Here is a 27,451-nt window from a genome sequence, read left to right as displayed (position 1 = left end):
CGTTTGTATGAAGGATTTTATGAATAATCTCCAGCCTGATAAATAAGTCCCATGTGGTTTCCTCTTATTGTAGTTTTTTCCTCCGTCCGTTTTTCTTTACTCTCTTATATCCTTTTAAGCGACTTGACCAGTGAGCGAACAGTCGGAATGTATTGTGTAGTATTTTCACACTCACATCAGCACGTGGGTGGATTACAGAGGTGCATGACACCCTGCCCAAACTTGTGGTTTTTCATTACTAACACTATCTCTAGAAGCGTAACACAACACCATTCACAGCATTCATCTGAAGAACCACACTGAGCTCAGGCTGCTTCCTTTAAAAATCCAGCAGTTCGGTTTGACCCCATAAACCACAGGTGCATAATGAACTAACCATAGTGTTGTGAGACTTCCCTCGCACGTAGCTTCGCTCTACAGTTAAACAGGTCTTACAAAGTGCCAATTCAACCTTGTACATACTTCCCCTATTAGAGCATATCCTCACAGCTACTTTTACCCTCCGCTAGTCAGTCGGGACGTAGCTGGCTTTTCGCAAACGGCAGCTTTTCCTGTTTCCTGTGCTGGGAGGCGTGCTGTATTTGTGGAGGTGTGAAATGAACAGGCTTTTATTGCGTCTCCCAGCACCTGAGTACACTGGCCACGGGTACCATGTGTTGATAGTAGCTCAGTAGGAAGTGGAAGCATAATGGCTGTAGGTGTGGACATCAGTCCTTCAGAGCAGCTGTATAAAATAATATATATATACTGTATAGGCAAACTTTGGCATTGATACAGAGATACTGCTACTGAACTTATACCGTGGCAGGAGAGAGCGGCATGATGCTCTGTTTAAATTAGTAATGTGTGCCCAAGAGTGATAAGTAATACACTGTTAAATAATAATACACAGCTTAGGATCATAAAGACCATGAATGAATTCATCATTTTAGGTTTTAATCTCTTAAAAAATAATAAAGAAAACTTTATTTTGTAAGATTAAAAGGAATCATTGAAGTTAAACTTTACATTATGTCGTTTAACTGAATCTCTATAACTATCGTGAATCCAAGTTAACCTTTAGATTATGTCATTAAAGTTGCATTTCATGTTGCGTCAGTAGCTTTGTGTCATATTATTGTTAAACTCTCTCTCTCTCTGTCTGTCTCTCTCTCTCTCTCTGTAAATATATAAATATCTATATCTTTGTGTATATATGTATATTTATATATATGTGTATATATTTATGTATATTTATGTATATATATATTATATATATATATATATGTAAATATATATGTAATTATATCTATATAATATATATATGTAAATATATGTAATTATATATATATATATATGTAAATATATGTAATTATATATATATATACTAATATATATATATATGTCAATATCTATGTAATTATATATATAATAATTATATCTATATGTAACTATATATGTAATTTAATATATATAAATATATCTAGTAATCTATATGTAAATAGATATCTGTAAATATCATATGTAATTATATATATATATATATATATATATATATATATCTATATGTAATTATCTAGATAACTATATTATATCTCTGTTAACTATATATTTAATTATCTATATATATAATATCTATAGATATCTGTCATTCTTATATATATGTAACTCTATATGTCATTATCTATATGATATATCTCTATATGTTGTAATTTTCTCTCTATGCTTATCTATATATCTATGTCATTCTCTCTCTCTACTCTCTCTCTCTCTCTCTGTCACTCTCTGTCATTCTCTCTCTCTCTCTACTCTCTCTCTATCACTCTCTCTGTCTCTTTCTGTCTCTCTCTGAATCTCTCTCTGTCTCTTTCTGTCTCTCTCTCTGTCACTCTCTCTGTCATTCTCTCACTCTCTCTACTCTCTCTCTCTCTGTCACTCTGTCTCTTTCTCTCTCTCTTTCTGTCTCTCTCTCTCTCTCTCTGTCTCTCTCTCTACTGTACTCTCTCTCTCTCTCTCTCTCTCTCCCTCTCCCTCTCCCTCTCTAGATATGAATGATTTAATATGCCATCAACATGCTTGATCTAGTGGCTTAGTTACATCTGCCCAAGTGTTTAATTTAATCCAGTCTAAGGGTTATTCACACTCCCCTTAATTAAAGGGCTTTGTTTGTATTGTCTGTGTCTAAGTTACTGCCAAGTTACAGATTTCTGGATATGTCTTATCAGACCTATCTGGGTTAAAACCCACACCCACACACACAAACACTCACACACAAACACTCACACACTCTCACTCTCCTCTTATGATTAGTAATATCATCATTCATTCATTCTTTTTATTTGCTGTACATTCAAATACATTGTATGCTTTTTTTTTAAATGGAAGGATGAATATGAACATTTCACATCCCTTTGTGAGAGCTTATCTGCAGTGCGATAAACCAAACAGATGACCTGCAGAATGAAGTCAGATCGTAATATGAGGTATGAGATAAAAATATGGATTGTGCTTTGTCTTTTTCTCAGGTGCTGGCACTGTTTGAGGATGGCGAGGAGTCCACTACAGCTTTTGTGGAGCCTGTAGTCATCCTGCTCATCCTGGTCGCCAATGCGGTCATTGGAGTTTGGCAGGTGTGTTTGTGTGTGTTTGTGTGTTTGAGAATGAAGAATTGTGTGTGTGTGTGTGTGTGTGTGTGTGTGTGTGTGTGTGTGTGTGTGTGTGTGTGTGTGTGTGTGTGTGTGTGTGTGTGTGTGTGTGTGTGTGTGTGTGTGTGTTTGTAACAAACTACAGCACAAAAGAAACTGACCTAATAAATAAGGTCTGCAAGTCGTCGTACAACGGAGACGCCGTCTGTTTCACAAAGCATAAAATCTGATCATGGAGATAGGATAAAAAATGAGGTCTTGCTAGTGCAACAGGCTGCAGGTCCACATCTGAGTCAAGCTTTACAGTCCATACCTAGAGAGACCGACTAGTTTGAAATGAACACAGTGTAGAATTTCAGTAGCGACAGAACCTTACAGGTCTGTCGTAAAATATAGGTGAATGAAAACCAAAGCTTTGTCGTACAGAATAGTTCTCCCATCACCAGCCAATCAGAAACATGCTCAGTCAAACGAATAATAATAAGAAGAGGAAGAAGAAGAAGACGAAGAAACTACAGTATATAATATTCATGAACAGTAATCTGTATTTGAATACACTAAATGGCGTCATATTACGTTAAGGCTTATCATAAAAAAAATCTTTTGTGCTGTACATCATATATATATAGTCACTCTGTTGTTGGAATTGGTGCAGTGTGTGGATAACATTCTAGATTATTCTATGTTCTCCTGTTGCCCGTGTATTTACAGTGCAGATGAGTAATGCTGTGAGAGGTGTTGAGTGAAATGTAAATGTTATGCCAGAACTGCAAGATGTGTTGATGGTGTAGCTCAGCATCCTGAGGCTGGGCCTAATGTGTGTGTGTGTGTGTGTGTGTGTGTGTGTGTGTGTGTGTGTGTGTGTGTGTGTGTGTGTGTGTGTGTGTGTGTGTGTGTGTGTGTGTGTGTGTGTGTGTGTGTGTGTGTGTGTGTGTGTGTGTGTGTGTGTGTGTGTGTGTGTGTGTGTGTGTCATTGCAGGAGCGTAATGCGGAGAGTGCCATTGAAGCTCTGAAAGAGTACGAGCCAGAGATGGGCAAAGTGTACCGCATGAACCGCAAGGCCGTGCAGAGAATCAAGGCTCGGGATATTGTGCCAGGAGACATTGTGGAGGTGGCAGGTAAGCATCGATTTACAGCAGAGGTTCTCCCATTTTTTTTACAGTCAAGAACGCCTTTAAGTTTAAAAGAAAACCAAAAAGTTGGATCCCCATCAGCATTTTAGTTTTATTTTACAAATAAGTCTGTTCCCACTTTTTTTGGCCAAAACCCATTTTCATTAGAATTGCCATTACATTTGAATTGATATTATTTATAGGCAAAAAAATTAAAAAAAATCTATAATGGGTTGTGCTTCCTGGAAAATGTCACAAAATTTGAACGTCATGAATATACAGTATGTGCCCTGGATGTACTTCACAGACCCCTGGGGTTCCCCGGATGCCCCCTTTGAGAACCATGGAAGCCTTTTTGGGATTCTGTAGGGTGTTTCTCCCTAAACAAACATTGATTAATGAAATGGTTAATATGGCATGGCTAGGAGATCCTCACAAGGATAGTAAGATTGTGTGTGTGTGGGGTGGGGGTGGGGGGCGTCCAGCCTGCACCCTACTGTTTTCCCATATGGTCACTTCCTAATAACTACCACAGTGGCACCACCTGGATGCCACAAGCTGTTTGCCACCCGGGCTCCAGAAAAAATACCCCCCCCCCTCTCCCTCTCTCCCCTCGTATAAAAATAGACCTGTTGTCATTTTTGTCACAGAACCATGTATGCAGACACAACACACACAAACTCTTGTACACAACTATTAGATCTTTATATTAGATCTTGTCATTTAAATAATTAGTGTATGTTCCTGTAATCCTGACTTGCTAATGATGTTCAGTTTGCGTGGGAGAGGAGAGGAGCGAGAAAACAGGGGAGACAGAATGAAACCAACCTCGGGAAGGGGGAAGAGGATGTGAGAGAGAGAGAGAGAGAGAGAGAGAGAGAGAGAGAGAGAGAGAGAGAGACTGACTGCAGGGTTTCTGGCTCTCATTCATAGCAACAACAGTCGCCTGCTGAATGGAGCTGGGGGAAAAAAAGCCAAGAGAAAATAGTGTGCTTTTGAGTGAATGGACACCATGAACATCCGGTTATATTACACAATGGGACGCTCGGGCGTCTCACCTAAAGGCATCAGTTAAGCAGGAAACGTTTTCATTCAGGTTTTGTAGAGGAGTTGCAGTAGGTTTCTGCTGTTACTCTGTTTCTCACCACTACCATGTTCGATAACTCATGGTGTACCACCACCTTCTCAGTTCGATAACTCATGGTGTGTGTGTGTTTAGACATATTATTAGAAGCAAACGCATAGCTCCTGACAACATGGTGTTAATGTCACTATTTCGTGGTGATGCAAACAATCTGTAATTTCATTAGCATTAAGAACAGCTTCTCACTCAGCCAATCATGTGGCAGCAGCAAAATGGATAAACGTCATACAGATAGAGAGCAAGTGCTTCAATGCACATTAAACACCAGAATGGGGGAAAATATGATACCTGTGACTGTAATCATGGCACAAGTGTTGGTGGCACACAGGCTGGTCTAAATAAAATTTAAAAAATGAATTCCATCTTCTTTGATTATCTATAACACTCTCTAATGTTTGGACTAATGGATGGTTGAATGCATTGTGCCGCTGCAACGTGATTGGCTGATTGGACAACTGTAACAATATACAGGTACAGGTGTTAAAGTACGAGGGATGGCTGGACGGATGGATGGATGGATGGATGGAAGATTATTGCATTCTATCATGTGAAAGCTACAGTTTTATTAAGTCCGATGCTTTTAAGTGTCCTCCAGGACTATAGTCGGGAATCTTTGATGTAGAGTATAAGTAGGGATGTTTTGTACAGTGCTCAACAGTTTTGTTTGTGTTTCTACCAACTGTTGATGATGATTATGATGATGATTATGATATTTACCTTTTAGTCAGTAAAAAGGGACCATTTCATGCATTTTCTAACTCACTGTGTGCCAGTGAAGCTGTAACTAATGCTTGCACTGACACAATATTTAGTGTTAATGCTTCTCTAAACTTTACCGCTCTTCCTGTGATTGAGAATCAGACATAAAACAAGAGCACCAAGGGTGAGGTGGGTGGGGTGAATGTGTGTGTAGGGGAAAATAAAAGGCGGGGAGAGGGTGAGTTAGGATACTAATGCGACATCCGATACAGACTGATGAAAGAGCGAGAGAGAGAGAGAGAGCGGGAAGGTTAGAGACACAAGAAACACAGCTAATGGCAGAGAACGAAGCAATGATGGGATAAGTGGTGAGGGAGAGAAAGTGAGAATGGATTATGTTACCTGTCCTGGTGGGGTGGAAACAAGCTGTTCTTTGTCCTCTGGTCCCTGCTGAGACTAGTCTACATTCCGTAGGCTGTACTCCCACACACACACACACACACACACACACACACACACACACACACACACACACACACACACACACACACACACACACACTCAGTACTGATGCCCCAAAGGCTTGTCACACCAACCTCAAGGGTTCTGCAACTTTTTCATCCCTTTTGACCCAGATGTTTGTAGGACAATTCCACATGCTTGCTTTGTTTCCAGTTTCGTTCTGCATCATATACCGCAGTCCGATGTTGGAATGTTCGAGCAAATGGACTTGCCATGTGTGTCTTCATCTTCAGTAATCCTGAAGATGTTCAAGCACAAGGGTTCAGTGAGCAGTGGGTTCCAGGAGTCTAGTGGGCAGTGAATGGTTAAGGCTCAAGTTGACCGAGACCCTTGATTAAGGCCCGTAACCTTCTCTACTCGGGTGAGGGTTTGTGATTAAACATACAAATACAGCAGCTGGATAAAGGACATGCCTTTCACATGTACCCTCAAACTGGGAGATTGCTGGTTTAAATCCTACTGATGCCAAAGACATACTTTATGTGCCTGGGAGCAAAACTGGCGGTGCTCTCAGGTTGGGACGGATTACATACTTGATGGTCAGATACACCGGCCAGTCGTGGGCACCTTTGAGCTCATGTATGAGGAAACCTTTTGTTTGAAAGAAATCTTGCTGTACACGTTCGCCTTAACTCTTCTTTGTTAGTATCTCTCTGGGTAAGGGGTGGGTGACACATCCGTGACATGCACACGTCACAACCAAGGAAATCATTCAGCTGTAATTCATTTGGCATTTAACTGGATATTAAGAACATTAGTTATCGGAATATGTTTTGACCTTTTGGGGACAAGCAAAGTAAAAAAAACACAATACAAAAGCATTTATTGCTTATTTATTAATGCAGTGGTCTGTAAAGCAGTGGAGTTTAAGGTTAGCCGTAGGTAGGTAGGTAGGTAAGGATATAGGTATTGCATAATATCTGCAATTAGCTACATTGATATCTGTCAATGGAAGGTTCTTAGAAGACTAAGAAAACGTGTGTGTGTGTGCGCGCTAGTGTTCGTGTGTGTGTGCGCGCTAGTGTTCGTGTGTGTGTGCGCGCTAGTGTTCGTGTGTGTGTTTGGGGATATTTCAGAGGGGAGCTGTATGGGAGCTAGCAGAGATGAAGGTGCTGTCAGCACTGTCTGCTTAAATGCCTCTGTCTCTTTATCAAATCCTGACATAATCTTGTTGCTAAGCACAGATAAAAAAACAACAACCAGTCACTAACCTAGCACAAAAGCAACTGTGAAGAATACCATATTTTGCGTCCCAGGGAGTACAAAAACAGAGAATTAGAATGAAAAATGGATGTGGAAAAGAAAGTTTGGGAGTTCCAAAAGGCGGCACATGCAAATCGGTTACTAAAACAAAAAAGGGGAATAGGATGGCAAAACAAATGGCAACCGGGTGGAAAAAATTAAGCCACACATGCACATGTAGGTTTGTCTGATTTGTCTGTTGCCCACCTCCCGCGTTCCTGTTCGGGATCATTTGCAGGCATTCGCAACTTTCAACGGAACCTCTGGCACCCGCTGGTCTCCGTCTAAGCAGGGGGTACTGGAAACCGCTATGGCTATTTTTGAAAAGTGCAAGTTAGAAAACATATAAATCAATTTGCACATTAATTTCCAGCCGGCCCTTGCTTTGGGGTAACGGTGGAAGTCCAGAGTGGAACTTTCCTCTGGCTCTTTCACACACGGAAAACTTGTCCATTACAGGCCCCAAGAAGCCGCTGGGAGATTTCTGTCAGTCCAGCAGACACGGAAAGCTGGGAGAAGTGTTATTTTATTTTATTTTATTTTTTTGCACTCTTTTTTTATTAGTGTTTCAGTGTTTCGGTTACTCTTCATCAGATTGAATGAAAGTGTGTGTGTGTGTGTGTGTGTGTGTGTGTGTGTGTGTGTGTGTGTGTGTGTGTGTGTGTGTGTGTGTGTGTGTGTGTGTAGATGAAAGTAGTTTAACAGGACAACAGCTGTCTAACTGACCACCAGGTCCTTATTGTCACCATGTGTGAGCAAGAACCGTTTACCTTCATACAGAGAGGCCATTTGACTGACACTACAGATACCCAGCCTCACATGATGGCAAATATGCCACTAAATGCTTCAAGTAAAACTCAGGAATTACTCAACAATAAGATCATGTTTTTTTGGTTATTTCACCAAACAAGCTCATAGACAGTCATGGTGTACACAGAGGGTCATATGATCCGATTGTAACCTGTATAATTGTTAATGTGTTCACCTGATCAGAGAGAGGGATGGATGGATGGATGGATGGATGGATGGTTTGATAGACATGTGTGTGTGTGTGTGTGTGTTTGTGTGTATGGACGGACGGCTAGATAGATGGATATATGGGAACCTGTACAGGTTTGAGCTGACATGAAGGCTACAGTGACTCAGATAACCACTGTTAAGGACTACGGTGAGCAGAAAAGCATCTTCTATCAGTCTGTCTGTCGGTTTGTCTGTATGTGTGTGTGTGTGTGTGTGTGTGTGTGTGTGTGTGTGTGTACTGTATGTGTGTGTGTGTGTATGCATGTACAGTATGCGTGTGTGTGTGTGTGTGTGTATGTATGTGTGTGTGTGTGTGTGTGTATGTATGTACTGTGTGTATGTACAGTATGTAAGTCTACACATTTCTCAGGCTCTGCCTTTGACGTCACATGTTTGCACTTTTAAATGTTTTGCCATAATGGCTGTGCTCACTCTCACTCTTTCACTCGCTATTGTTCTAACCTGAAGCAAACGTCGTCTATCCAGAGCTGGCCACATTAGCATTTAAATGGGATCGGAAGCCATTCGTGATGGCTGGCAGGCTGGTGGGAGGAAGGCATTTGAAAAAATGAAATTGTGGCCAGATAGAAAAACATGAGTTAAAGAAGACATTTACAGAGACTGGGAGGATGGACTATCCCTGAGTTGCCGGTCTACAATTCTGCTCACTACACCCACCCCCCAGACCAGCCTCCAAATGCATCCTGAACACGAGGATGGGTGATGGACGTATGTGGGTGAGGTATCATTCGAAGAGAAGGGGCGGTTTGTGTAACGGTGGCATTACACAAGACTTTGACATGGAGCATTATAAGTAGGAGTGAGATGTATCGAGTGGGAGAAGAGGTCGAGTCAGCCGTGTTGAGCTGTGTCTCGCCGAAGAGCTGGCATTCAAGTCAGTTCTTTTATCCAAATGTTTTCATTCTTTCTCTACTCTTGCTTCAGGAGCAATCGGGTCTTCCCATCCTCCTGAGCACATGGAACACCACGCCGTCTGGCTCAGATCCCGAGTTTCCCAGGAAACTTTCTCCTATGGATAGATGATGCATGAATCCTAAATTCATCACCCAGGTCTGCGCCATCGCGTAGCATATTTGGGCCCGACCCAGCGACAGCAAAAGATCTGAAAACTTAACGAGCATGCACTCAACATGCCTAGTCACAAGGCAACGCATCATTAATATGTTTCCAAATATATCAGAGAAAACGCTTTCAGCACGCTAACTGTCAGCGAAGGTTATCACAAGATTAACTTGCTGCTTACGGATTCTGCTCAGGGATTAAACATAGAAAACTTATTACCGGACGGGTGCTGAAGCAGGATGTGAGATAAGAGGCTTATCTTGACAGAATTCTGCAAAAAAAAGAGAACCTAGCCCTAGTCGATACTCATGCTAGGATACACTTTACAGACGTGGACCAGGGAGGTCGGAGTCAGTTTTCTGAAGCTTTTCGACTTTTTAATTCCATGTGTTAGTGAAGGTCTAGCTGGAAAAGATATCGACTGAGTTTGTTCCCAGACAGCACTGTTGATTATCTTTATCTCGTCTTTTCTCACTTGAAAATTGAAGCTGCTTTTTCCCCTCTAGATGTTGCACTCGATCTTTGTATCGATCCTGTAAAGCGTCTTGCGTGGGCCTCATTTTATATACACTACGAGTCATTGTAGCTGTACATCCAGGAGGACAGGAAATCCGGGCAAGACATGGGCGAGATTATTTTTAATTTAGCATTGTTGTGTGTTTTAATCTTTAGATATACCATTAAACAGCTCTGAATTCTTTTGTCTAAACCGGAAATCTCCCTTCTGATGAATGTACTGTATATATGTATATTATTTTTTTCCAGTTGGAGACCAGGTGCCTGCTGATATCCGTATCGTCTCTATAAAATCCACTACTCTCCGAGTGGACCAGTCCATCCTCACAGGTAGAGCACTAGAAAAAAGAATAACACCTCTTCTATATGACCCAGGATTGTAGTATTTGTCATTCGGTTATTTGTCAAACTCATATTCTCTGTGTGTGTGTGTGTGTGTGTGTGTGTGTGTGTGTGTGTGTGTGTGTGTGTGTGTGTGTTTAACAGGCGAGTCTGTATCTGTTATCAAACACACTGACCCAGTGCCTGATCCACGTGCGGTTAATCAAGACAAGAAGAACATGTTGTTTTCTGTAAGCACTTCCTTCCTGCTGCATGTGAATGTGTGCCTGTATGCAAAAAATAGATATTTCCTGGATTTTCTGATTTTTCCCATAGTTAGTCTATTTATATAGTTTTTGAAGTAATTAAAAAAAAAAAAGTCAGCACTTCTAAAAGTCAGTCTTTTTTTAAAGTAAGATCTAAGATACTGATTATTTATTTATTTTTTTCCGTAAACTTACAGTATGTCTTGTGGAATTCCCTCATGCATGTTTGAACTAAAAAAGATACTGTTTGAAATAAAAAAGAAAAAAGCATTAGGATGTAATATAAATACAAGACTTAAGTGTTCCTTCTTGCTCCCTGTACGCCGGTCCTGTCACAGGCTTTGACCCAGGACCACATTTTTCCATCCTCAGTTCACTCTCATTCTGTTTGGATTATTTATACTCGAGGGCACACCTTCGAAGCGCTTTAATCACTCGAAGCCACAGAATCACTTTGAGTTCGCCTCTGTTTAGTTTAGCAAATTGCACTTGTGGTATATGCTTTTTAGAGTAGGCTTTTATGCATTTTCCAACACATCATCCCTTTTAATAAATGTGGTCCACTGAGGAAAAAATGTCTAACGCCATTATGGCCAATGGAGTTTCCAAGCAGCATTAAGTGAAATGAGTGTACGAATCGTTTGAAACGGCTGCCATTTCCCTACCAACTTATAAAGGCGGCCAGGAGAGAGTGTCTGTGTGGAAAAAAAAAAAAAAAAGAACGGGCTCTGATACTGTTCATGCATCTGCGTATGTTTTTGTTTAGGGCACCAACATCGCTTCTGGCCGAGCCATTGGCGTCGTGGTCTGCACCGGCGTCGCCACAGAGATCGGCAAGATCCGTAACCAGATGGCGAGCACGGAGCAAGAGAGGACACCGCTGCAGCAGAAGCTGGACGAGTTCAGCCAGCAGCTCTCCAAAGTCATCTCGCTCATCTGCATCGCAGTTTGGCTCATCAACATCGGCCACTTCAGCGACCCCGTGCACGGCGGCTCCTGGTTCCGAGGCGCCATCTATTACTTCAAGATCGCTGTGGCCCTTGCCGTCGCCGCCATCCCCGAGGGTCTTCCCGCCGTCATCACCACCTGCCTGGCTCTGGGAACACGCCGCATGGCCAAGAAGAACGCCATCGTGCGCTCGCTGCCCTCTGTGGAGACTTTGGGCTGCACGTCAGTCATCTGCTCTGACAAGACAGGAACACTTACGACCAATCAGATGTCTGTGTGCAGGGTGAGTTAAGACTTCCTCATGAGGTTAACAGTAGGACAAACACTGTATGCTTTTCAGAAATAAACAGTGAAGGAAAGTGTTCAGCTCAGGAAACTAAGCTAAACCGCAAGAGAAATAACCGTTATAATGCCTGGTGTGAGCTTGTTTTCTTTTTTTTTTCTTTAAGCAGCTTCAGACTAACATTATTTTTCTGAAAATACAATACTACAGTTCCTGAAAGGCGAAAATGATTTTACTCTGTAGCTCTATTTTTATACCCGTCTCTTCCACACCGTCCTTCCCACTTTCACCTTCATACAGTCCATGCTGGCCAAGCTTTGTCTTAGTTTGACATTCCACCTCTAAGACCTCTCCTCCTGCTCTCAGTTGTGTTTCTATCAGCACTCTTGTTATTTTTGGAGCACTGACAGGTTGCTCTTACAGGCCTGGCAACACCCAACATGGCTTCATGGGCTTTGACTCATTGCCAGTGTCGGTGAGACGCTGTGTGTACACCTGGATGATGCAACACTCACAGTGTTCAGCGTCCACAATATCTGTGGTCCTGTGTTTGTAAAGAAAAAAAAACTTGTATCAAGAGATATAGAAAAGACAAAGAACAATCCTAACGGACAGGTCTAGGGATGCAACAAGTAATCCACAAACCTCTCTTATTGATCAGCTAGGTTACGAAGATGTTGCTTTTAATTAAAGGTGTGTCCCAAATCGGATATTACTCTGTTCTATGCGCAATTCTCATATTTGGATGACGCACATAAAAGAAATGTGGAATGTTGGCCACTTCATGCACTCGCTGTTAAAAGCTTTCCTTATTGGAAAAGGGGCGGGGCTTCCAGGTATACAGGAAATCTTACACATTTTAAATTGGTCCATTTATAGCATTTGGCACACACCTTTATCCAGAGCGACTTGCATTACTTTTTTAAGCAACTGAGCAATTAAAGATGCCTTAACCAATGAGCTATAACATTCCCCAAACAATGTGTCCTTCTGGTTGGTGTAAGTAAGTAAGTAAGTAAGTAAGTAAGTAAGTAAGTAAATAAATAAATAAATAAATAAAGGTTCCTTTTTAGAGGACCCTAAACTTCTTAAATTGATGGTAAAATACATAGTGCGTAGTACATCGTTCGGGATGTGACTTGTGTGTCCAGTCATCAAGGTTCCGCTTCACATCAAAGGTGCTGGGAGTCGATTCCCTAAGGGTCGATTCCCTAATGACTCTATTCCCTAATGAATCGATTCCCTAATAAGTCGATTCTCATATGATTCACAAATGAGTCGGTTCCCGAATGAGTCGATTCGCTAATGACCCCCAAAATGATTCACTTTGAACAAAAACACAAAGCAATTTAATGTTCTCTAGAAGTATTGAAATCCTTATTAAAATCCTGGAAAGAAATAATTACCGGTATTTATATTTGTAAATGAATCAATTGAATGAAGCCAAAAGTAATCATTAAGTCAAGTCAAGTCACTTTTATTGTCACATCACCACAGCTCATGTGCCTTGGTGAGTGAAATTCTTAGGAGCGAACTCCAGAAATTGCAGAACAGTTGTACAGATATACCAATAAATATATGACAAGTGAAAATGTGCAATTTGCTCATACATATAGTCAGTACAATATGTGTGTACAATATATACAATTAACAACATAATGAAATCAACAGGTGAAATGTGCAGTATGCTCATATATATAAGCCGGTACAATGTGTGTACAATACGTACAATTAACAACCAGATAATGGAATCAGCAAATGAACCTGTGCAATATGCTCATACGTGTCAGTACACACAGTGTACTATTGGGCCTCCTTTCAGTAGCACTACACATTATATTCAGTATGAATTTATATATGTATATGTGTAAATACATGTAAATATATTATATATAAAATACTATAAGGTGCAAAACAGATTGTACAGGTACAGAAGTGTGCATCGGATGGTATCTAGTGGTAGCAGATGGATTATGGCATTGAATGCAGTGTGTATGTATAGTCCAGTGTGTCTGGTGCAGTGTGAGTGTGCAGTATGTGGCATACCATATTGTAAAAGTATGCTGTAGGGTGTATTAGTTGTGATTGTTGGTTAGTCTGATAGCCTGAGGGGGAAAAAGCTATCCCTCAGTCGACTGGTGCGGGATCGGATGCTGCGGAGATGGAGCAGAGAGAGCAGTCTGTGGGACGGGTGGCTGGAGTCACTGATGATCCTCCGGGCCTTTCTTATAGACCGCCCGGTGTAGATGTCCTTTATAGAGGGAAGCTCACCTCCAACAACATGGCTGGCAGTTTGCACGACCCTTTTCAGAGCTTTACGGTTGATGTGCCTTCTTCAGTACTGCTTCAGTGTGTACTGTATGGCCCAGGTGAGATCCTCGCTGATGTTGACGCAGAGAAACTTAAAGCTGCTCACCCGTTCCACAGGTGTCTTGTTGATGGTGATGGGTTTGTATTCACTCCTCTGTCTCCTGAAATCCACCACCAGCTCCTTGGTCTTGTCAATGTTGAGTGAGAGGTGGTTCTCCTGACACCATGGAGTCAGGGTGCTCACCTCTTCTCTGTAGGCCATCTCATCGTTGTCAGCGATCAGGCCTATCACTGTTGTGTCATCAGCGAATTTGACGATGACGTCGGAGCTATGTGTGGCTGCACAGTCGTGTGTGTACAGGGAATACAGGAGTGGGCTGAGGACACAGCCCTGAGGAGCACCAGTGTTGAGGATCAGCGGGGATGAAGTATTGCTGCCCAATCTTACCACCTTACTCCTGCCTGTCAGGAAGTCCAGAATCCATCTGCACAGAGATCTGTTTAGTCCCAGAGTCTGGAGCTTCGCAACAAGTGTGGCAGGCACTATAGTGTTAAATGCTGAGCTGTAGTCAACAAACAGCATTCTCACATAGGTATTGTTATGGGTAGGGTGAAGGCGATAGCATCGTCTGTGGAACGGTTGCTACGATATGCATTAGGCACCTCACCTATCAATATACTTGTTAGATGCTTCCATAAAAGGAATTAAACACTACAAACGTTCCCAACATTAAACCCTTTATAAGGTTACACGAAGGTACACTAATGACAGCAGACTGGGATGTTTAAAAAGTGCTCTCTGTGTGTCTAATGTGAACACACCTGTGCCACAATGCGCTCATAACGTCAGATAATTGGCAAGTGTAAACAGCCCACTTTGAGCCATCTAATGATCAGGTGATTAAACAAGCACAAAGGATTACTTTTTCTTCTGCAACTGGCTAGAAGAGAAACTATCGGTGTTTGGATCGAAGCTCAAAGAAGCATCGCATTATATGCCTTTTGCAAACACAGAAACTCCCCATCGGACTCACAGCCAGTAACCTCAAATCAATAGCACTTCCAGTCAAGCAGGAACAATTACACAAAGTATAGCTTATGCATACGGAGGAAGTGGAAAGGAGGGTTTCTCAGTGTTACTCTGCACCTTGGTTAACGTGAACAGGTCAAGATTTATGGAGTTAAAGCTAAAGGAATTGTTTTTCTTTCTTTTATGTTTTTATTTTTATCTGAAAGGCTGAATAGTGAGAGCTCTGAGAATGAGGGCTTTGTCTTCTTTCCTTTGCCCCTCCTTTTTCCTCATTTATCAGGCCCACACACACACACACACACACACACAATAATGTCACTCCCAACTTATGTGACCTTTAGGATTTCAATCGGAAAACTGTGATTGAATTTTATTTATTTATTTATTTTCTGTCACGTTGTGCCGTGTCACAGTTTCCAGCTGCATGAATGCTCACTTCAGAGTAGCCTTTTCAGCTTGCTGCTTTTCTTTCTTTTCTGTTATGGAAAAAAGGTCTGTGTGTGTGTGTGTGTGTGTGTGTGTGTGTGTGTGTGTGTGTGAGAGAGAGAGAGAGAGAGAGAGAGAGAGAGAGAGGGAGAGAAAGAGAGATGCAGGTGTGTTCATGCATTGTGCTTATTCATGCATGAGGGAATGCCGTCTGCTTGCCGTAATGCCCTGAGGTGGGTGTGTGTGTGTGTGTGTGTGTGTGTGTGTGTGTGTGTGTGTGTGTACGGCTTTGCTGTCTGGTTATAAGCAGGGAGTTCCCAGTGTGATAAACTTGTTTAATCTCCTGCGTTCTTGAGATCCTTCTGTCAGGTGTCCAGCCTCGAAGCTGCAAATATTTACTCAACCTTGGGATTGCTGTGAAACGGGGACAACCTCTCTCTCAAACACTGACCTGCCTGGTGATCACATTTATTGCAGTACACACACACACACACACACACACACACACACACACACAGGTACACACACAAGTACACACAGACACACACAGGCACACACACAGACGCACAGGTACACGCATATACACACACAGGCACACACACACAGGCATACACAAACAGGCGCACACACACACAGGGCGTGCACACACAGACACACACACAGGCATACACAAACAGGCGCACACACACACAGGGCGTGCACAAACAGACACACAAACAGGCGCACACACACAGGGCGTGCACACACAGACACACACACAGGCATACACAAACAGGCGCACACACACACAGGGCGTGCACACACAGACACACAAACAGGCGCACACACACACAGGGCGTGCACACACAGACACACACACAGGCATACACAAACAGGCGCACACACACACAGGGCGTGCACACACAGACACACAAACAGGCGCACACACACATAGGGCGTGCACACACAGACACACACACAGGCATACACAAACAGGCGCACACACACACAGGGCGTGCACACACAGACACACACACAGGCATACACAAACAGGCGCACACACACACAGGGCGTGCACACACAGACACACACACATACATACACACAGGCACACACAAACAGGGTGCACACACACAGACACACACACACATACACACAGGCATGCATACACACACAGGCGCACACAAACAGGGCGCGCACACATACACACACAGCCGCACACACACAGGGTGCACACAGACACACACACACAGTCATTCAGCACATGTAGTACAAGCAGCAGTTCATGAGTTTGTCTGATTTTAAAGAAGGCAAATTTATTAGTATTGCATACAGTAATATGTAGTTTACCTATAATGTACTTTTACAGTTCAGTGCACTTTTCCATGCCCTTATTACAAAATTAAGATGACATTCACACTTGATACGTACTCAGTTTTTGTAAATAATTATCTAATGAGGGAATTAAAGCGGTGCTCTGTTCTTCTTTTTTTTTAGTCGTACGAGACGACTCCTCTGTGCAGTGTCGTAACCGCTGTATCATTTATAGCACCGTTGTGAAATCAGTCGCACTAATAGTTTCCAGGAAGCTGGGGTTAGTATTGCGGGTGATGATTGTACTTTGTTTATCTTCCCTCTTCTCATGTCCTGTTCCTCCGTCTCACTCGTCGTAGCATCGTACGCATGTGTGTTGTCATGCAAGCTAATTTTATAGAAAGTCCAGTAGACAGACATTTCTACCAAAGTGCCCTTTCTCCGGATTGGTTGGTAGAACAGCAGCTGTAACTGAAGTCACATTAAAGGTTATATTAATACGTCTAGTTCTAACACGTTGTCGTTCGTAGAGGTCGGCACGGACCGGTAGGGAGAACAATCAAAGACTGTTGATATTTAGGATGCTGTGTGTAAGTGAATGTTTATATATAACATTTATAGAAGGAGTCTCCACTGTCACCGCTTTGTAATAGTCAGAACAGCTTTGTTTATACTTGGCAAAGGCTTGTGTTTGCGAACACATCTGATGTCCAGCTGAAGGATTAAAAGCAATGTCCATTAGCTCTCGCGTCAAAGTTAAACATCTCTTTCCACCAGGGTTCCACATCAAGTCGGGAAACGTCAAGCGATTCGTGCACAGCAGTGTTTAAACACACGGACTAACCTCGTTTCTTTTTAAATCCTCATCTTTATCAAAGGCTGGGTTTCAGGTTTTTAAAAACTATTACCTTCTAGTCGAAGGTATGTGATAATTTAGCAGAAGTAGAAGACACAAAACTGACCTTTCTGCAGGTTTGAATGCTACAAGAGACTTTTCAAATTGACCTGAGCTTTAAAAATCCCACTGTAACCAGTCTCAACAATTCAGAATAACCGCAGACTTCCAGCCGGCCGAGGTTCGTGGTGTGACATCATCATGACACGCATTCAGTCAAAGTCCTTATTGAAATGTGCATCAGAAGCAGAAATCCTGCAGGGATGTCTTTGTTTAGTGAGAGTGATCACTGCCGGTACTCGTATATAAAGTTTGCAGTCACAAATTTGTTTTGCCATGATACTGTACTGTCCCCGTGTTTAACACCAGTATCGTGTGATGTGGATGTGTAGTGCTCATTTGTAATGATGTGCAAAAGTGACACTCCAAACACTCTCAGTCACAGGAAAGTGTGTGTGTGTGTGTGTGTGTGTGTGTGTTTGTTTGTGTGTGTGTGTGTGTGTGTGTGTTAGGGTGTTTGTTTGTTTGTTTGTGTGTTTGTTTGTGTGTGTGTTTGGGTATGTGTGTTTGTGTTGGTGTTTGTGTGGGTGTTAGGGTGTGTGTGTGTTTGGGTGTGTTATAATGATCTCTGTGACTAACTTTCTCTCTCTCCTTACAGATATTTCCTCTTTCCCCATTAACTTTCAGTATTATACCTCTACACACACCCAAACTACACACTCGGACACACACAGAGTTTCTATCAGTCAGCTAATCATTACATATCACCGCACGCCACCCAGCACACAGGCAGACGCCACCGCAACAAACCACAGATCACTACAGCACAAATAAGGCTGCGTATGATTTCTACAAACTGGAGAAATCGATACACAAACATCAGCATGATGAATACCAGCTCAGAGTAACTGTGTCGTTGCTCTGCTCACAGGCCCTTTGTGTTTACTGCTAACGTTTTCTAGGCTTGTGTATGCTTTTCGATTCGAGAGCACACTTTGCTCCTTCGTGTTCTTTCTCTCGCTGTGGAACTAATATTCGTTTAATTTAATGAGAGAGCGTGGCAAAAAAAATTCTATCACCACAGGCTTTTTAGTTGTTGTTGGGGTTTTTTTGTCAGCCAGTAGTTGGGTGCCTTGGAGCTATGATATTATTGATTCATGACTTCAAGACTTTTATATTATAATATTGAGAATATTTGCTCACGAAAATCTCAACTTTGAATAAACAGATTTATGAAATGCAGAGACAGTATTCACACATTACCATGAAGATACTAAGGTAACCTTCCGTGCATTTAATTTTTAAAGGCGTTGCCACAAATTAATATTTAGCAGTAATTGAGGGAAGGAGTGTTTATTGTGAACCACAAATTAAGTATAGGAACAAGACCAAGTATCGATCACAACAATGTAGTCAAACAGCCATGATAGGTTTTTAAATTAGGTGTGTGTGTGTGTGCATGTGTGTGTTTTCTATCTTGATAGAGATCAAATGTTGAGGAGTACATGACAGTTTTAAGGAGACATTTGGTTGGTCTCCACAAAGTAAACTGAAACTTTGTGCTTAACATGAATTAGAGGAATTAATCATTTTGTCAATGGAAGGTGCTTACACAAGGTGTGTGTGTGTGTGCGCGTGTGTGTGTTTGTGTGTGTGTGCGCGTGTGTGTGTCTGCGTGAGTAAGCAAGACACTTGGGCAATGAGGGGCAGAATATTTTACTGCCCGATAGCCTTCTTAAATGTTTCATTAGTGAATGTTAATTGAGCATGAAGTGAAGAGAAATTTTCTCTCTCTCTCTCTCTCTCTCTCTCTCTCTCTCTCTATATATATATATATATATATATATATATATATATATATATATATATATATATATATATATATATATATATAAACACTGTCACACAATTGAACACAACGTAACACAGAGAGCGAGAGAGAGATACAGATTATATATATATATATATATATATATATATATATATATATATATATATATATATATATATATATATATATATATATAATCTGTATCTCTCTCTCGCTCTCTGTGTTACGTTGTGTTCAATTGTGTGACAGTGTTTGTGTATGTCTTGAAGCCTTTACAATCACCCCGTCCTGCACTCCTCGTCTCAGCAATGCCAGAATGATTTTACAGGTTTCTTTAAAAAAGAAAAAAGAAAGAAAGAAACGTTGTTCTTTTCCCCCTATCTGGGTGACGAAGCATGAAAATTCAAGTCCTAGCAGCCGATGAGCTTCACTGAGTTCATTTCCTTTTTTTCTTCCATCTGGCTCAGTATCAGTGCCGCAGTCCATCACATAAGCTCTGTGTCCTCCTTGTGAGACGACGCTGACTTTTTCCTGTAATTTCCACAGCGCTTTTGCCATAATACCCCCTTCTTCTCCCTCTTCCCCCACACAACAAACAGAAAATGCTGAGTCAGCGTGTAACCATACGCTAGCCGAATTGTCGCTGGTGATCCTGACAGTCAGGAGGCTAGCGGTAATATTTGAGTCCAGTTTAGTTTTAAACAAAACGATCAACCTCTGTGCTTAAAACTGAAGTCCTGTGTTATATTATTCTCTCTCTGTATGCCAATTCACTCAGAATTTTTTACTTTGGATCATTTTATACCACAGTTCAGTTGTGCCAGAAATTCATAATAATCTCATTTTGAAAGTCTTAATTACCATCATTACATTTTAGACAAAACATGTCAAATTTCTACAGTAGTATGTCGTAGCAATGAGCCCATTCATTCAGTAGAAATAGTTTAGTTGCTGCATAATGTAAATGTGTGTGTGTGTGTGTGTGTGTGTGTGTGTGTGTGTGTGTGTGTGTGTGTGTGTGTGTGTGTGTGTGTGTGTGTGTGTGTGTGTGTGTGTGTGTGTGTGAGAGCAGGTTTCAGGTTACAGGCTGTTTAGTTTACTGAAAGATCACATGGCCGTTTTCTTTTTTCTTTCCTGCAGTTGCTCATGTATGTGCACTGAAGTGACCGAAGATTACAGCTTGTTGGGATCAGTGATTGGTTGTTGGGATCAATATTGATCAGTTATTGGTTGTTGGAATCAGTGATTGGTTGTTGGAATCAATGGGGATCAGTGATTGGTTGTAAAATGTCACCAAATTAATGCCACAAAACAAAAATAGACCTTCACCTGTATTATAACACCCAATCTGCCTGTGTGTGTGTGTGTGTGTGTGTGTGTGTGTGTGTGTGTGTGTGTGTGTGTGTGTGTGTGTGTGTGTGTGTGTGTGTTTTTGTGTGTGTTTGTGTGTGTGTGTGTGTGTGTGTGTGTGTGTGTGGACTGGGGCTTATGCCAGGACATGAACTCAGGAACTCTTAGTTCCTGGAAAAGTATGACATCATTCTGAAGCTGCTGATTGGCTGCTGCTGGAGGGAAATCCCTGCTCTCATTGGGTGGAGCCTGATTGTAGAGACTTGTTGTTTTTTTTATCAATGTTTTCCACTTCCTTGTCCCTTGTCAAAGGATTGAAAGAGGGAATTGTTTTTGCAGTATAATTTGTTATAATGGATCATAGCCGGGGATTTCTTTTAATCTTTTTTTTTTTTTTTAATATAATTGCTTTTTTATTTTTTATAAAGTTGATGGGTGATGCAACGTTCTTCAAATTTACATGTAGTTATCGGACAATTTTTTTTAGATCTCTATTATAAACACGAGGTACCTTCTTCTGTGGATGGAAAGTTGTGATAAATACAAGTGAATAAGCTTTAAATTAGATATGTTAGATAAATGATAGGGGGAGTGTTAATGTTAATCATTTTAAGAACAATTCAGAATAGATACCGACTCATTAAGAACGGATCATTATTAACACCTTTGAAAAGCTCATTAGCTTGGTATTGATCACAATTAGGTATAAATGCATTGTGACTGAAGAACCTTTCTCTCTCTCTCTCTCTCTCTCTCTCTCTCTCTCTCTCTCTCTCTCTCTCTCTCTCTCTCTCTCTCTCCCCCCCCCAGATGTTTGTGGTAGACAAAGCAGATGACTCCCACTGTTCTCTCCATGAGTTCACCATCACAGGCTCAACCTATGCTCCAGAAGGACAAGTGTATGTACACACACACACACACACACACACACACACACACACACACACACACACACACACACACACACACACAATATTATAAGCTGCACAACCAGGAAATTCTTGCTGGCAGCGGCTATTGGCATTTAAGGTGATTCTGCTGGATGGATAGATAGATAGATAGATAGATAGATAGATAGATAGATAGATAGATAGATAGATAGATAGATAGACAGACAGACAGATAGATAGATAGATAGATAGATAGATATTCTTTCTTTCTATCTATCTACTTATCATCCCTAGTCAAATTTGTTGCCTAATGTCCAAACGGCCAGCATTTTCTCTGTTATTGTGCTGCTGCTCGGAGAGTTTAAAGCCATTGTCCATGACAGGCACTCATGCCCACTCCTGTACATGTGAGCTCATGGATGCTCCTGATTGGCTAATATCACTGTTACCGACGGTGAGACGATACAACCGAATATCGATCGAATATTTTTCTAGACAATTATTTAAGTCCGAACATTTTTCTGTTGCTTCTAAGCAGCGTCAGTGATTATGGAAGAGTTTAGTGTCTTGTACCTTCAGAAAAGCTTTTATTACAGATTCATTTTATTAACAGTTCAAATGTTACTCCTATTCACTGATCTGTTTTTTGTTGAGTCTTTAACACTGTATTTCTGTCTCTGTGCCTCACAGGCTGAAAGCTGATAAACCTGTGAGGTGTGCCGAGTATGACGGCCTCGTCGAACTGGCCACGATCTGCTCCATGTGTAATGATTCTTCTCTGGACTTCAATGAGGTGTGTGTGTGTGTAAGAGAGAGAGATGAAGACGTATCTGTCCTTTTTATCATCAGTCTTGAGCAAAATAAAAAAAAAACCTGTTACTTGTGATGAATAAATCTGTGAGCTACTGCACCGTGCATTACAAAGCAAACCGACTCCATCCCACATAACGAAGGTGCTAATATCCATGAACTTCACCCACTCAGAAACACCCACTCGCTGCATCCGCTGGCCCCAGAGCTTGTTTTTGCCCGTTTGGCTTCTCACCTCCTTGTTGTCACCATGGCATCAACGTGACCATGTTACGTAACAGTGTGTCTGTTCTGTGTTGGAGCTCTTTGGGCAGTGCAGTTATGGAGAGACCTTATAGACCGTTAACAGCATGTAGTCAGCGCTTTACACTCTCACACCATCACCTCAACTGGGACGCCATCTCCAGAAAGAAGTCCAGTTCTTCTCGTTACTAATTTGTACACCACAAATGCCCGTCCAAATACACGTCAAGCTATTAAAGACAAACCAGTTGAGCCTGTCTGATGCAAACATGGAAGTTGTAGTAAGATGGTTTTATCTGCATTGCACCATTCGGATATTTATTATATGCCCCAAGTGCTCTGAGCCACATGCCCCTACAACTCAGTGGAACATATTGTCCTTGATCTGAAGGCTGTTTGAGCTAATCGTCACTGTGCCGGCAGCCGTAATGCACCCTGCTCCCATTTCCTCGAACCCTTTCAGCATTAGAGAGCGACTTCATGACAAAATCGTCCTAAATCCTCAGTCACGGAGAACCTTCAAAAGATTTCATGATCTCCAGTTCTCTCCTCTTGATCTTCCCATTCTCCAGTTTTGTTTCCATTCAGGTTGTCTGAGAACATCTGCTTTCTCCTCTAGAGGATGAGATGAGTTTCTTCTCTCCTTTGGCTTTTTGTGGAAACCTGGCTCGGCTTTCTCGGCTGGCATCCCTTTGGGCTGGTGTGTGCATGTCAAGGCATGTACATCTGTGCATACACACATAACCGTGTCCGTTCATTCTGTCTCCTGCAGGCAAAAGGAGTCTACGAGAAGGTGGGTGAAGCCACAGAGACGGCGCTCACCACCTTGGTGGAGAAGATGAACGTCTTCAGTACCGACTTGACCTCCATCAGCAAAGTGGAGAGGGCAGGAGTTTGTAACGGGGTAAGAGCAAAGACAGTTTAACTGTAGATAGGATAATTCCTTTAATGAAGCTAGAATTCATTATATATCATTACTGTAGGGGGTGATGGGATGTGATGTGAAACTAAAGAGAACTGTGGGTGGTTTGGCAAAATGTAGTTCTTTTTTGTTTCTTCATGATTATTCCATATCTCAACATTATTATGATAAGAAATGAGTCAATTTTTCTGTCTATCTATCTTTAACACACTGTATTTCTGCAGCTCTACAGCACCATCCTATGGCTCAGTTAGTGACTCGTGGGCAGTTTGGCAGCTCAAATCTACAGAAAAATGCTGTTTTGTTTTGTTTTTCATTTGTAATTGAGTTGATTCAGAGATGTTCAGAGGAGGTAGAGTGAGTATATTGGTAGGAGAATGTTGGACATGGAGCTGCCAGGCAGGAGGCAAAGAGGAAGGCCAAAAGAGGAGGTATATGGATGTAATTAATGAGGATTTGAAGCTAGTGGGTGCAAGTGTTGGGATGCAGAACATGGGGATAGGTGGAGAGAGATGATTCGCTGTGGCGACCCCTGAAGGGAAAAGCCGAAAGAAGAAGAAGAATTGAGTTGATTCAGAGTTGAATCACTTTGACACTGCAATCCAGCTGTGATTCACTTCGAGTTGAGTCGATTCAGAGTTGAATCATTTTCACACTGCAATCCAACTGTGATTCACCTCGAGATGAGTCGATTCAGAGTCTAATCACTTTCAAACTTCAATCCACTATGATTCACTTCAAGTTGAGTCGATTCAGAGTTGAATCACTTTCATACTGCAATCCAACTGTGAATTGATTTAACTCAAAGTGAATCAAAGTTCGATCTCTTTCTCACTGCGATCCAGCAGCAGGTAATTTCCAATCGGGTTTGATTCATCGTCCCACTGAAAGACAGTTAAACCATGTAGGAGTTTGACTGGAGCTCAGTTTTTGTCTATACCCAAGTGTTCTTACCTGCACAATTGAACAGCACCAAGAAGAAATCGCACAAGGGTTAGATTCAAACAGAGTAAACACCCTATTCGCACCTTTTAGTCTGTCCAATCAAGGCGATAATTGATTCCGAATGCATTTGCGTTTGATTCAGTCTAAATAAACCCTGCGTATGTGAAAGCGCCCGCAGACAGCTTGTTAGGTCCTTATCAGCCTCCAATCCATCCCTCTTATGTAAGACTCTTTTCTCTCTTGGGGAAACCAGGGAGCACATTCCTGCGAAGGAGCGACTGACCATTAAAGCTGTTGTTTTTTCCACTGTTCCATCCAAACGAAGGCCAAGTAAATCCCCTGTCCTAAAAAAGAAACAAGAAATGACAAGAAAAAAGCCTGCAGTGTCACAAGCTCCTTGAGTAAAAGCATAATATTTTGACAAGTCGGCTAGTTTATGAAGAGGTTAGCTAAACTCTAAACTCAGCCTGCCGGCTCGGAGACACACTCAGCCGGGAGAGACTGGATTCCCCTTCATCCTGTGTTGTTCTTATAAAGTGCTCTCTTACTGCACTGAGAGCATGAGATGGATGAACACGTTTTAAAAGCCTACGTACACCATTGTGACGTCAAAGGCGGGATTATGTATGAAAAAATGTGAGGGTCCAGCAGCTTTACTGGCCTGTTGGGTCGAGGTCTCATCTGGTCTCATCATGTCAACATGCTAGGTGTGTTTGCCCCCTAGTGGAGAGTAATAATATAAGGAAAAGCACATATGTGAGATTATTACATGTAACATGATCTCAAAATATATCTGTACTGTGTAGAGCAAAGTAAAGTGCTTTTTTCTAAAAAGATAAAGAGTTAATGTTATAATTAAACCACATGCCAGGGCATCAGTTATAAAGTGTGTGTGTGTGTGTGTGTGTGTGTGTGTGTGTGTTTTCTGCTGCTTGTCTGTAAGTTGAGGTTTATATTCATTTTCCATTTAAATTCCTCCTCTGTATCTATTTTGAAGTGCAAATGCAGTAACAATTTTCTGGCTATTTTTAACATACTTTTTTGAACTGGAGCATTTGTGAGAGTGCACATGCATGTCCGAGAGAGTGCATGTCCGTGAGAGTGCACATGCATGTCCGAGAGAGTGCATGTCCGTGAGAGTGCACATGCATGTCCGTGAGAGTGCATGTCCGTGAGAGTGCACATGCATGTCCGTGAGAGTGCACATGCATGTTCGTGAGAGTGCACATGCATGTCCGTGAGAGTGCATGTCCGTGAGAGTGCACATGCATGTCCGAGAGAGTGCATGTCCGTGAGAGTGCACATGCATGTCCGTGAGAGTGCACATGCATGTCCGAGAGAGTGCACATGCATGTCCGAGAGAGTGCACATGCATGTCCGACAGAGTGCACATGCATGTCCGAGAGAGTGCACGTGCATGTCCGACAGAGTGCACGTGCATGTCCGTGAGAGTGCATGTCCGTGAGAGTACACGTGCATGTCCGTGAGAGTGCATGTCTTGAGAGTGCACACGTATGTCCGTGAGAGTGCATGTGCATGTCCGTCAGAGTACACGTGCGTGAAAGCACCTGCATGAGTGCATATATGTGTGTCTATACATTTTTTATGGCTGTACAATAATCATCTATTAGGAATAGTTCCTCATTTTGATAGTTATTTTAAAACATACCATCGCTGCATTTGTTCATTTTAATTTTATCTGAAAGATAATAAAGTTTCTAATAACTTTTAAAGTTAGTATTCTATTTAACTTAATAATAGCTGCAAATCCTCCTTAGCAAATTAGTGCTAACATTCAGGATAGAATATTTTGCATGTGTTGGTACGAGCAAAGTACTACATCTAGTTAAAGCCAAGTAGGATTAGTTAGACACTGTAGCATGATAGCAAGCCTGCCAGTGGCAGCTCTTTTCATCTGTGTGTGTGTGTGTGTGTGTGTGTGTGTGTGTGTGTGTGTGTGTGTGTGTGTGTGTGTGTGTGTGTGTGTGTGTGTGTGTGCGCGTGTGTGTGCGTGCGTGCGTGCTCCAAAACCTCAGCACCTGGGCATGACAGGTGGCCATAAACAAGCTAGACTTCACAACACCTCGGAGAACATCTGAGAATGACGGCAGACTCACACACACACACGCACGCACGCACACACAGACTCACACAGACACACACAGACACACACACAGATGCAGGCACACACACAGACACACACTCACAGCTGACTGTGCTTTTACCTTTCATCTCCTTTGACTTCCTGACAGGTAATCAGGAACCTGATGAAGAAGGAGTTCACCCTGGAGTTTTCTCGGGACAGGAAGTCCATGTCTGTGTACTGCACACCAACTAAAGGCCCCCAGAGCAAGATGTTTGTTAAGGTATCAAACCCTTCCAATTCCAAAACCGGCTGGCACGGACGGTTAATAAACATATATGCATGCCTATTGTGGTTGTTTACTGCATTCAACATCTCCAGATAATACAGATAAGAGTAAGTCATGGAGGTACAGATTGGTGCAGTATCCAAGGTTGTGCAACAGTTCAAGAAACAAGGGGGTGATAATTGGGGAGTCCATGAGGGACAGTGTAGAGAAATAAACATAATAGAAAGAAAGGAAACGACTTTTACGTTATTTTCAGAAGTGTAATGTGTCGGTCAGCTCATCCTTTAGTATGTCCTTGAGCATGATGCATGTTACGGTTTTGTCTAATAATCCCATTTATTCGTTTATTTATGG

At 41.9% G+C, this 27,451-nt stretch overlaps 1 protein-coding gene across 2 annotated transcripts in view; it reads left to right on the top strand.

The window, feature by feature from the left end:
• atp2a3 (ATPase sarcoplasmic/endoplasmic reticulum Ca2+ transporting 3) overlaps positions 1-27,451 on the top strand; it is a 64,907-nt gene that overhangs the window by 25,171 nt on the left and 12,285 nt on the right. For both annotated transcript variants that reach the window (XM_047809199.1, XM_027165064.2), the window contains exons 4-12: positions 2,505-2,609; positions 3,604-3,742; positions 10,212-10,292; positions 10,449-10,534; positions 11,316-11,780; positions 21,726-21,814; positions 22,496-22,598; positions 23,631-23,762; positions 26,978-27,091. In XM_047809199.1, coding sequence (XP_047665155.1) covers positions 2,505-2,609; positions 3,604-3,742; positions 10,212-10,292; positions 10,449-10,534; positions 11,316-11,780; positions 21,726-21,814; positions 22,496-22,598; positions 23,631-23,762; positions 26,978-27,091 — 1,314 coding nt within the window. The remainder of the gene's footprint in view (positions 1-2,504; positions 2,610-3,603; positions 3,743-10,211; positions 10,293-10,448; positions 10,535-11,315; positions 11,781-21,725; positions 21,815-22,495; positions 22,599-23,630; positions 23,763-26,977; positions 27,092-27,451) is intronic.

The sequence above is a fragment of the Tachysurus fulvidraco genome, chromosome 26, assembly GCF_022655615.1.
Source record: "Tachysurus fulvidraco isolate hzauxx_2018 chromosome 26, HZAU_PFXX_2.0, whole genome shotgun sequence".
In the NCBI taxonomy this organism is placed as follows: Eukaryota; Metazoa; Chordata; class Actinopteri; order Siluriformes; family Bagridae; genus Tachysurus; species Tachysurus fulvidraco.
The sequence above is the reverse complement of the archived record's forward strand: the minus strand, read 5'-3'. Positions and strand labels throughout refer to the sequence as shown.